This window comes from Rosa rugosa, chromosome 2 (assembly GCF_958449725.1).
Source record: "Rosa rugosa chromosome 2, drRosRugo1.1, whole genome shotgun sequence".
In the NCBI taxonomy this organism is placed as follows: Eukaryota; Viridiplantae; Streptophyta; class Magnoliopsida; order Rosales; family Rosaceae; genus Rosa; species Rosa rugosa.
The window spans coordinates 18,626,405-18,638,157 of record NC_084821.1 but is presented as its reverse complement, the minus strand read 5'-3'; the positions used below and the strand labels follow the sequence as shown (position 1 = coordinate 18,638,157).

Genomic DNA, 11,753 nt, shown 5'->3' with positions numbered 1-11,753 from the left:
AACTGGCGCGCTAATGTGGCAGGCTGACCTGGCGAGAAGCTGGGCCTGGCTGGAAGTGGGCCAAGGACGTCAGTGGGTCAGCCTTCTTCTTCTCTGGGCCGAGCCTTCTTTCTTCCTCTGGGCCTTTTTCTTTCTTTCTTTCTCTTTTCTTCTCTCTGGGCCCGCTTCTTTCTTTTCTTCTCTCTGGTAGTGGGGGCGTTCCCTTTGTTTTCTTCTTTCTTTCTTCTTCCTTTTCTTCTTCTTCTGACATTCCTCCCTTTTTTTTTTTCTTTCTTTCTTTCTTTTCTTCTCTCTTCTGACGTTGCTGGTTGGTGGGTTCGAGAGCTTCAAGGTCCGGTTGGTGGTTGTTAGGGTTTGAAGGCTACGATTTTAGAGTTTCAGGGTTAGGGCTTCGTGCTGATAACGTGTTTAAGGAAAACTGAAATTGGGAGAGAATTGAGTTGTGCTTTCATTGATAATAGGGGCCTCTTTATATAGAGGATTACAAGCATAGAGATAGAGTTGTACATGGAAACATAATCGTACATTGATTGGATATCTCCTAAGATTCTCCGAGAATATCTCTAATATAAACCCTATTTCAACTAGAGCAAGTAACCTCGAGTTTGGGCCAGACACATATTCTGGATTTACTTGAACACATTCTTTTTTTTTCTTTTTTTTTTGAAAGGATTTGATTTTATTAGATATCAAAGCCATGCACAAACAAGCCAGAGTCTAACAGAACTTACATAAGAAGAGCCGGAACAAACCGGATGTCCTATCTAAGTCACACCTAAACTCATTAAAGTCTAAATGGTCGCTCGTTGAAACAACAAGCCAACAAACTAAGCAAGAATAATCTCACTTCCTAAGGCAAAATAATTCATCTAGTCTAATCTGCCAGCACTCAATTGTGGTACACATATCAACTAGAAACATCTTAGAAAGTATATAGAAATCACTCCCACTTGAGAAGGCTTGAAGTTCAGAATGTCTTGAAATTTTGTACCTTAAGCAAGTACCATCTCTTTCCCCTTAGGGTTAGAGCTAGTACTAGTTTCAGGCTCCTCAACAGCTAACAACCTCGGCATCAGGTTGGTCTTTTTGCTCTTTGTCTTTTCAGATTCACCGTCTTTCTTTTTTCCTTTTCCTGCTGTTCCATAAGGCAGCTTATTCACACTTCCAACAGGGCGTCCTCTTTTTCTCTTTGGTTGATCACTGTTGTTGGAAGGTCCCTCCAATAGACCCATAGTCACTGCATCCAAATTTTTCTTCCCAATAGCAAGACTTAAGCTTAATTTTTTTGGAGAAATAACTACCTCATCATTTTCCCTGCTTCGCCTTTGTCCTGTAATTGGATCTCCATTGAGTCTTGGCTCTCTCAGTTCTCTAATTTGCACTTGTCTTTGACGACGCATGGCCATGAAGAAAAAATGGCAGGAGGGATATACTATTGGAGTATGTAAAAAATGTGCAGCCTGAATTTATGGAGAGCACCCCAGCAGGTATTTATTTATTTATGTCTTTTTGGCAAGCAGCCGCGCGATTTTTAATGTTGATGAGGAGGATAACTTACTTGCTCGTGCAAGGATTGAGAGTATCCTTTTTTTATTTTAAATCCATTACTCTTCTCATGTAGGTGGTTGATGCAATGCGCCAAACATGATTGGAACACTACCCCCACAATTTTTTACAGTCACAGTGTCCACAGTAAGGATATAAACTTATACTTTTAGATGATGCAAATTTTAAGTCCATGTTTCTATAGTTGCTGAACATTCAGTGGGATGAATGGTTGACTTCTGTTTCAGGTTGCCGAATTTCTTGCACAACTTATGTACAGTATCATGATGACTGGATATATGTTTCAAAATGCACAGTACAGGTTGGAACTGCAGCAAAGTTTAGAGCCAGTTGCTCTTCCCGAAGGGCAAGAGAAAAAGGTTTTTTTTTTTCTTTTTTTTTCTGTTTCATTTCTTGTTATGAACTTCCTTTGGTCGCTGAGTAAACCTTTTGCTATATCATCATTTGCTGAAGAAAGAAGTTATGGTGGCACCACTTGACATTACCCCTCCATGAAAGAGTGCTTCAAGAAGGCTTTGTCTTACAGTGAAATCGTTATTGTATCAGTCTATGATAATGTATTCAATGATCAGACCCTTTGTTTTGTAACTGACATGGAAAATGTCTTTGCATTATATTGAATTTTTGTATAGACCTGATCCTAGAAGCATTGTCTCCTAAGTTATATGTTTGCCTTGTGGCATTCAAAGCTGTTCACTGTTAGGTAGTGATTCTCATCAAGGCTGCTGCTTTCTCATAAAACAATTTCGTTTTTATCATTTAGGTTTGTACACCCACTCATTCATCAGTGTATATACATATTTTATAATCATTCATATGGTTTATTTGTCATTTCTGTTTTACTTCTTGAGATGTTTCTATGTAGAATCTTTAAATGGTGCTAATTTGACCCTGTGACTTTGATAGGATGCACCAGAGTATGCACCTGGTACACAGAAGTCGAATGTGTCAAGGGAAGTTATTAGGTGGAATAATGTTTCTGGCCCTGAGAAAATAGATGCTAAGAAGTACACAGAGTTACTTGAAGCAGAGATTGAGGAATTGAATAATGAAGTTGGTAGGAAATCTGCAAATGGATAAAATGAATTGTTGGAGTATCTCAAGTCTCTCGAGCCCCAAAATTTAAAGGTAAACACCTTCCCTTTTGTTCATGTGAATTGCCTTTTATGTTGTCTTGATTTTAGGTTCATGGCTAGGCAATGATGCATCGGCTAGATCATATCCACTGTGGAAGGGAAATAACCAGCATTAATTTTATTATTACTAACTATTATTCTTTGAGGTAGACTTCTTTGTTTTGGAAACTTGGAATGCACCTACTAGTCAGTTGGGTTATATGCATATATCCCCAGGAGATGATAGCTGAAAGATGTGATCTTTATTTTTTGTTATGAATTTGTGTTGTTATTGCTTCCATATACATTTATTTATGAGGTGCCATAAGTCTCTTCCTGACCTTTGTTTAAATGTGTTAAAATTTGTAGGAGTTGACTAGTACTGCTGGAGGACGATGTTGTGGTTGCAATGGATACATTCATCAAGCGGCTTTTGGCTGTTTCAGATCCTAGCCAAATGAAGGTATGCCTTTCTGTTGAGCTCTCTATTTAGTCTCCGGTTTATGGTTCATTGCATCCTTCCTGCAATCTATTGTTCTCCAATCATTTTTGTAAAAGTCATTATCTGCATCAAGAATTGGTTAAATAGGTGCTTGGGGCAGAGTCTGGCTTAAACTAATTATATCATACTCTTTCTTTATATCTAATAGCTTCCACTGTGGGGGCAGTGGGGTTGGACTGAACAGTCTGTAAACCAGAATTAACAGTTCTGTATCCCGGAGCAAAGTCATATGAGTTGAACCCCATATTGGAATATTTTTCTTTGTTTTAGGATAGTAGGTTGACCTATTTTTACAAAATTCACTCGAGTTACTTCAGCTGCATATAACCTTGTTTTATACAGGCTAGTGTAACATCAACAACTGCTTCAGTTGCAGAACTTGCAAAGCTGCTTTATTGGCTAATGGTAGTCGGATATAGTCTTGGCAACATTGAAGTTCGTTTTGATATGGAACGAGTACTTGGGAATCCTCCAAAGCTCGCAGAATTGCCTCCAGGTGAAATTGTTTAAGTGCTGTGTGTGGAATTGCAAATAATGGAAAGTTATAACGGGAAGGCTCAAGTAGGCTGATGGGTTGTTTCGACCTGCTACAATGGAATATGTGCCCTTTTAGAAGACACGTGTTGAGACGGGAGTTAGACGGATGAGTATGCAGTAGAAGGGTAGTTTCATGGCAGACACACAGTTGGATCTTATTAGTCATTTCAAATTATCAATTAAATGAAATACCATTTTTACTTCTAATCTTTGGTCTGTCATTTTAAATTCCAATTTATTGTCTCATTTGTATGAAATACCATTTTGACTTCTAATCTTTGGTCGGTCGTTTTAACTTCCAATTTATTGTCTCATTTGTAGGATTGGGACAGCAAACATTAGTTGTTTTACTTGGTAATTTGTTCAAGTAACAATAATTCTCTTAGTCTCTAGGATAATTTTGATCTCAAGGAAGAGGAAACATTTGTTTCCAACTGTGAGATCATGAGGCGAGTAAGAAATGTCAGGCTTCCCGACTTGGCCAAGAAAGGCGGTCAAAGAAAACATGAAACAGTTCCTCTACCTGTCATCAATGGTAATCCCTCGAATATTAAACATGGCTCCTGAATAATCAGTAATAAGCCCCCCTAACAGAAGTAAAATGACCGGAAAAATAGCACTAGTCCCATAGTCTCATGGTTTGATTGAACACCAAAGCATGCATCCATCTCATAATGCACACAATATCTTTTTACAAGAAACCTACTGCTAACAAATCCAAGGGTAAATCCCATTATCCCTACCATTCTGTACAACCAAAAATTGCCTAAATATTGTGTTCCTCTCTGCTCGGTTCACCTAGTTTTCTCAAAGTGTAGCCTAAAAATAAATCTAAGAAATCAGTGATTTTGTTTTGTTTGACTTTAGACCTTCCTGGTTAGTGCTATTTATCTAAAATTGGTTAGTTGCAGTGTGGCCTCATCAAGGGCTGATAGGTGCCTTTGAGGTCGAGGAGCTTTTTCTGATTGTATAACAACAATGGATCACCCCTGCCATGCGACAATCAGTGTTCCCCCTATTAGGTAGCTCCTATCCTGGCAGTATAGTTAGTTGAGAGTCTTTTTGCCCACGGGCTTTGATCAGGCAACCAAGAAATTGGGAAGCCAAGCACCGCGCACCATCTTAAATTCAGTAGGGCAACAGCCAAGTCCTCTTTAGAATCTTTAAAATGCTGGATTATACGGGATTCAGCTCCCTCGTCTTCAGCAAAGATATAGTCGTCCTCAAATTTTGTCTTTTCTGAACAGCTTCCATCTTCGTCACATATTATACGCATACTCAAAACCTGCAATGCTTCCATGGCTGTGCTGTAAAAACCACAGTTCGTATATGCAATGAAAACAGAAGAGCACGTCCCCGAATCAGGCCGGATTTTTTCTTGGTGCATCCACTCAACAAGAAACTCAACTACATCAATCAGTTCCTGACATCCATTTCAAAGACGCAAAAGAAAATATTACTCACTAACTCAGCAAATAAAGATAATTTAAATCAAGAACCAGCAACAGGGACACATGATATACCTTTTCACAGGCTTTTCGAAGAATGGTATTGAAAACTAAAGTATCAAGTTTATTCCCTTCTGAGCTGGCTTGATCCAAAAGATTCAGTGCTTCATCAATGATATCATCTTCCAACAAAGTCTGAAACAAAGTAGGCTCCCAACATAAAAACAGATACCAATAAAGAAGCATGAATGCCTCGAATAGAATAAAATTACCTTTATGAGAGCAGTGTAAGTTATTGTTAGAGGGTAAAAGCCATCTCGCAACATCATAGAAACCAATGCACAAGCAGATCTATAACATCTGAGAATTTTACAACACTTAATCATTATAGTATAAGTTGCAGCATCTGCCGGGACACCACATGACTTCATGTTTTTAAACATCTTAATTGCCATTTGGCTCTGCATGTAAACAGAAATACAATAGCATGGTACTAGTCAAAACTCCATTATAATTGCAAAAGAAAGGGAAAAAATGGTGTTTGAACACTTACTTCCTCACTCTCAACAAGTGAATGCAACACCGTATTATAGATGGGTGTTCCCAGATAAATGTGATTACGACAAAAAAGATTCTCCGCCACATGTAAATAATGGATCAGCTCTCTCGTCATCCCTTCTGCTCCAAGGGCTTTCAGCTGGGAAAATAAGGAAATAAAAATGAAAGAATGCCATAGATATTCATAGTGCATAGAAGTTCACTAGGTAAATGCTTCTTGATCACCACAGAACTACAATACAGGATACATGGACACAAACTCAAATCTCAAGGGCAAAATTTAAGTATCTGCTTCGAAATTCAATCATATTTAATTCTCCAAAGTAAAAGGAGCACATGAGGCCAGGAGTTACCAAGTTATTCATTGACACAAAACTGTGCGGAATGCCATAGTTCGCCATATCCATTTCTATAGCTTTAATCCGTTTAGCAGCATCTACCTGTGACAACATGTTGCCCTCTTCATATGGGGCATTCACGTTACCAAACAAGGAAAACAGCTGCTCATATGTCCATATATTTGGCGTGACTTGTAGATGTTTCATTTTAGCTAGCATCCGCACGGCATTTTCAGGTTGATCCTGCACAGTTCATGCAACAATATTTGACTTGATGGGAGAATTATTAACCAACAGGAAAACAGCTTTAAATTGATGGAGAACGTAAAATGAGCAGAAAACAGATGAAACTTTCATAAGGAAATAATATAACAAATAAAAAAATCTTCATGATATTTCTATCTTGCTGCCCTCTGCTAGCATAAACACCATGCTACAAAATTTTCATTATTGGAGCAAATTAAAATAATTAATTATCACACCAAGAACATAGAAGCATAACTCCTATAAACTTCTTCCTAACATAACTAAATTTGTCTTAAACCACAGCACAACTAACTATATCGGTTATATTATTCAAAAGAATTAGGGACAAAGGTTCAAATGTTGAATGCTCAGGACCCACCATCATGACCACTAGTGCGAGGGAATCCAATTTCATTTTTATAAAGTTTTAGTTCAGAAGCTACAGGAAAGAAAATAGTTCTGATAAGAGAATTTGGATCTATAGCATATCAGCTCACCCTAATGTCACATGCTGCAAGAAAAGCATTAAAAGCATGTGGATGTGAATACACAGATATTTGATCCAGTAGAGTCTCAGCTAAACCCAATTCTAATGCCTTGCTACAACCTATTGAAAGGGTTGCAAGAGTGCGATCATATGGCTTCAAATTTCTCTGCTGCATACTTTTCAACTGCAGAAGAATAACAAATGCAAATATTGTAATTAAAGAAAAACGAACTAAGAAGTACATGGCCCAAAGGCAAAATCTGTGCATTTTTTTTTTTTTTTTGAGAAAACAAATGCAGTTAAATTAATATAACTTACAATTTCCATCCCACTGCTGAAACCTCTTTCTGGAACAATTGCTCTGATTAAGCCATCATACACATGGCTATTTATTTGAAACCCCAATTTTTGCATCTACATAAAAATAGGCCCCTTTAGTATTAGATGACATCTGAACCAAGTATATACCTAATAAGAGAAGGGAAAGATACAGAACCACATGATTATAGTAGATGATTGAAATCCATAAAGAAAAGAGTCATCATGATCAAAAGAAAGATAAATGGTATGAGTGTTTCCAGTAACAATAATCTTAACTTCTAAGCATAAATATACAATTCCATAGTTCTCCATATGAGAAAAATAACTATAACATAACCTTTGTATATGATATTACAGGTTGAATATGGAGAATTGTACCATTTTTATATGAGATTATATTGTAGAACATACACAACATAAAAAGAGATGTTACTATACCTGTAGGACTAACTGCTCAGCCAGGCCACCATTTCTTAATTCTGCACAAGCATATATCAAGTTTGTGAACGAACGTCTCAAAAGCTCCATAACAGGAGTACTTATATCAATATTAAAACCATCCGCTGGAACACTCTTAGTTTCTCCAAAACCCAAGCCAAAACTAGTGCATTGATCCTCACTAACAACATGGCCATCCAAATTCTTGCAGTATCTGGAAGGGACAGACTGTTCATTCTCCTCCAAATTAAGTTTCTTCAAGCCTAATTCGCAGTTCAAAGGTATAGGAATGTCCAATCTTGAAGAATACAACTTTCCCTTAATAGATTTATTAACAGAAGCCTTTCCCCTGATGACTAAAGCCACCATATATTGCAATGTCTTGCATGCAGATTTTAAATCTCCCAACTTACTAAAGGACAAAAGAAACTTTTGCAGAGGGATAATGCTCAGACTGTAGTGTTTGATATAGTCCTTCCAAAGTTCACGGGCTACAGACAGGTTTTGTTGCCAAACTGCAAGCTAAAAAGAACAAACAGATTATCATTTCACAAAACTGAACTTAGAATAATTTGGTTCCAGAGTCAATATTTCTAGAGATTTATGATTAAAGTGTACATGGACAGCTAGTCATATCACTATCGTGAAGGAAAACATAACAGAGCCTACGGTTATTCAGAAGCATCACCATTGGGAACAAACAATACGAAGAACATGAGTTTTTTTTGTTTATCTCCCACTCCTAAAATTGATGTGAAAAATAACTTTTTAAGGTTAAATCTAGACATTGCAGAAATTCAAAAGAAGCATCACCCAAAAAAAAATTCATAATAAAAACAATCATCTCAAAAGCATCACATAAGCGTCACCAAAAAAAAAAATCATAATTAAAAAGATGTTTCTCAAATATCTAAATCAAGCATTATTTCCACTCATCCATTGGAAACTCATATACTATGACTGGGGTCTGCCTTAGAAATTGAAACTGATCTTTTGATCCCTTTACAAAACATTGAAGCATTCTAAAACAAACCATTTGAATCCACAAATCAGGAGATTAATTTACCAATCAAAATCATTTTCCAGGTTAGTTTTCTTATGGAGATCATAGCAAAAATGAAGCCCAAACATTTTCTAACTGAAAAAAAAAAAAAAAAAAAACGCACACACATACACAAACTGCTATGTCGAAACAAGAAAAAAAATGACATCTAAACAGCACAATTCAAAATGTTTTCGTACACACACCTTGAGAAGCAGTGCATATGTAACTTCATTCTTCCCCACCTTTTGTCGCTCCATCAATTCCAAACACTGATTGGCATAAACCATACTTTGCATTTTGGTACAAGCTTTCAAAAAAGTGTTGTAGACATGTAGAACCGGATAGATACCATGTCTTTGTTTAAGAAAATTTATCAATTTTAATGCCTGATCAAAGAAAAACAAGAAAACACGAGAATATTTAGTTGATCATAGCAAAGGTTGACAATGATAGCTGGTCAAATATGGTAGCACCGATAGTTCGATAACTATGATATTAGAGTATTCATACAAGATAACTTTACTATTACCAACTGACTCGGCTAGCTAGATAATGCTGTCCAATTTTATAGTATAAATCATACCTCCTCCAAGTATCCTTCATTACATAGAGCTTCCACCATAAGCGCGGAGCAAAGGCTATTCAGACTAATCTCTTTCTCATCCATTATTGTCCAAGCTTCCATGACAAACTGCATCAAAAGTAAACAACTTCCATGAATGTTACAAACCAAATAATATACAATTGAAGACTGTGGAAAACCTGGGGAGCTAAATCCTCAGAATGTTATAACTGAGAAAAATCAAGATGCAGGATGGAACAATTACAAACAGCGAGTTGGATTTCATAAAGTTATATCATGATGCTACCGGTACATAAACATAAACATATACATATATACATATATCTATCCAGAAATATTATATATATTCATAATATGCTGAGTTTTCTGCTGACACTCTTCACATGTACATTAAACAATATCAACACTCCTTAAATGCATTTATTATCATTTTCTCAGCTAAAAACACATGTTTGAGATTCTATCTATACATGTCAAACGCCTAGATTAAATGGTGTGCAAATAAACAAACAAATGACAGAACAAGACATCCAGCCTAGACGACTGAGCACATATGTCAACTAATTCCTCTTTTTCTCAGCTTACCAAAGGATCAGGTGACGTGGCACAGTACTTTAGAATATGCAAGAAATCATCAGCTCCTTTAACGTCATTTCCCTGGCCTAGACTCAAAAGAAGATTGGAGGCTTCGCCTCTTTTACCCAATTTCAGAGCCTTAACAATTTGTATCTGCAAATTCATCGTAGTTGATTCTGCTCCATTCCATAAAACATCTCGACCTGCATTCATAAAATTGCACTCAAATTCAGGAAATAGACTTGCACAGTGATCATCCGCATTTTTGAGCTCATCCGAAAGCAGCTAAGTTCTTCAGTACAAGTATATTTGACTACGGAAAACATAAGCCCAGCAATTTCCACTGTAATACACCCTTACGCACAGGAAAAACATGCATTTGCGTATCTAGTTACAATGGCATAGATGAGCTATGAAAGATTACCAGTTGAAATAGTAAGAGTTCGAGAATAGTCCAGTCTCTCAGCAACAATTCTTCGTCCCTACAATAACAACACTAATAACAAATCAGAACTCAGAAAATAAATACGATACGGAAATAAAATTCATAAAATTCGTATATAGTATACTCTCTCTCAAAAAACACAGATGAATAAAGGCATACATGGTGGAGGTGTGAAAAAGATTCTGCAATGGAGCGCAATGGAATCCTGGCTCTGTAAAACAAGGAGAGAAATGTGAACAAGATGGAGGTAGTGAGGCGAAATTGATATATGTGTTTGTTGGAGTTGAATATACTTACAGAGGTCTGTGCATGGTTTTGGAACTTCCTCAACTTCTTTTTAGGGTTTAAGCATTTCGAGGATAGAGGAATTTTCTCCAGAAAATCTCAAAAGCCCCGCTGTGATTTGATTCAGAGCGCAGTATCAGTTAGGGCTGGGCATGGGACGGTACGGGCCTCAAATGTGGTAATCCCGATCCCGGGCCCGGAAAAAAAAAATTACGGTACGGGATGGTACGGTTATGGCACTTTTTGAGAATTGATCCCGAACATCCCGAACCCGAACGGTACCGGGCCGGGACCAATCCGGGACATCCCGAATGAAAAAAAAAAAAAAATTCCTGCAATTTCTCAGTTTTGCATTTCTACTTTTCCATTAAAGCAAGCTGCAACTCAAAGCTTGTTCATTGCATATAATAAACATAAGAACAATTCCAGTGTCACAGCTTGTTCATTGCATATAATAAACATGACATGAACTTGTATTTACAACCAATCAGACACAGGATTTGCAACTCACAACTTGTGCAAGTACAACAGCAGAAACAAAGGCAATTAGGAATCTGCATTACCGCCTCAACATTGAAGCATCTGAGTTGTTGCTTAACTCACTCTCCAACTCTAAAAATCCAATTGTTAAGCGTAAGTATCAAAATTTCACAAAAAACCCACTGACCCAGGTCATTTTCCCCTCCAAAAACTCGATCTTCACGAACTCAACTGTAATCTCACAAACCCAATCGGCTAATCCTACACATGTAATCTCACAATCCCAATCAAACAAACAAATCAAAATTGCAAAACCATCGGCAATGAAATCGATGTTTGTCTGTCTATAAAGTATAAATTGCAAAACTGTAAGTAGGACCATGGCTTACATTTGCAGTCTTATGTGTTTGTAGCAAGACTCGAAACCACGGCGAAGCTGACGACTGGACCAGGAAGGCAGGAACTTTGGGAAATTGGGAATGGGTCGGTGATGCTTATGAGCTGAATTGATGGAGCCTGGAGGAGTGGAGGTGATTCTGCAAAACCCTCAGTCGGTGAAGGAGCTCACGAGAGGAATGAGGTCAAACCGGCCGACTGAAAAATAAGCTCTCAATTCATTTGGCGAAGATAGGAGGCCTTTTCCGTGTTGCAGTACCCTTATTTAATATGATATACTACACTTACGAAAGCCCTTATTCGCGTTGATAAATCCCCTTTTTATAAGCTATGAATCCTATTTATAGATGACCTCTGCCTCGATTGTATTCATCACAGGCCTTTGGG

At 37.4% G+C, this 11,753-nt stretch overlaps 1 protein-coding gene and 1 pseudogene across 6 annotated transcripts; one reads left to right on the top strand and one right to left on the bottom strand.

Annotated features, from left to right (window-relative positions):
* Window positions 1–1,519: 1,519 nt before the first annotated feature.
* LOC133731864 (uncharacterized) lies at window positions 1,520–4,085 on the top strand (annotated as a pseudogene).
* Window positions 4,086–4,313: 228 nt separating this feature from the next.
* LOC133731863 (pentatricopeptide repeat-containing protein At1g76280-like) lies at window positions 4,314–11,580 on the bottom strand. 6 transcript variants are annotated; one of them, XM_062159295.1, is made up of 16 exons: window positions 11,360–11,580; window positions 11,054–11,231; window positions 10,503–10,601; window positions 10,365–10,416; window positions 10,185–10,242; window positions 9,770–9,963; window positions 9,185–9,292; window positions 8,805–8,987; window positions 7,557–8,078; window positions 7,116–7,211; window positions 6,808–6,981; window positions 6,080–6,307; window positions 5,722–5,865; window positions 5,441–5,629; window positions 5,244–5,363; window positions 4,314–5,143 (listed from the first exon to the last, which is right to left on the bottom strand). In XM_062159295.1, exons 3-16 carry the CDS (start codon window positions 10,514–10,516, stop codon window positions 4,739–4,741), a joined length of 2,487 nt encoding a protein of 828 aa, XP_062015279.1. In that variant the 5' UTR covers window positions 10,517–10,601; window positions 11,054–11,231; window positions 11,360–11,580; the 3' UTR covers window positions 4,314–4,738. The 6 variants fall into 6 exon arrangements, with proteins under 6 accessions (XP_062015279.1, XP_062015280.1, XP_062015275.1 ...); XM_062159296.1 differs by having other exon boundaries at window positions 10,185–10,256; window positions 10,503–11,231; XM_062159291.1 differs by having other exon boundaries at window positions 10,503–11,231.
* Between the last annotated feature and the right edge of the window lie 173 nt (window positions 11,581–11,753).

Excerpts from the sequence above, each read along its gene's own strand:
- LOC133731863 (XM_062159291.1), bottom strand. Across the intron at positions 10,243-10,364 it reads CTTTTTCACACCTCCACCAT|GGACGAAGAATTGTTGCTGA; the intron begins GTATGCCTTTAT and ends TTGTTATTGTAG. Across the intron at positions 6,982-7,115 it reads TCAGCAGTGGGATGGAAATT|TTGAAAAGTATGCAGCAGAG; the intron begins GTAAGTTATATT and ends ATTCTTCTGCAG.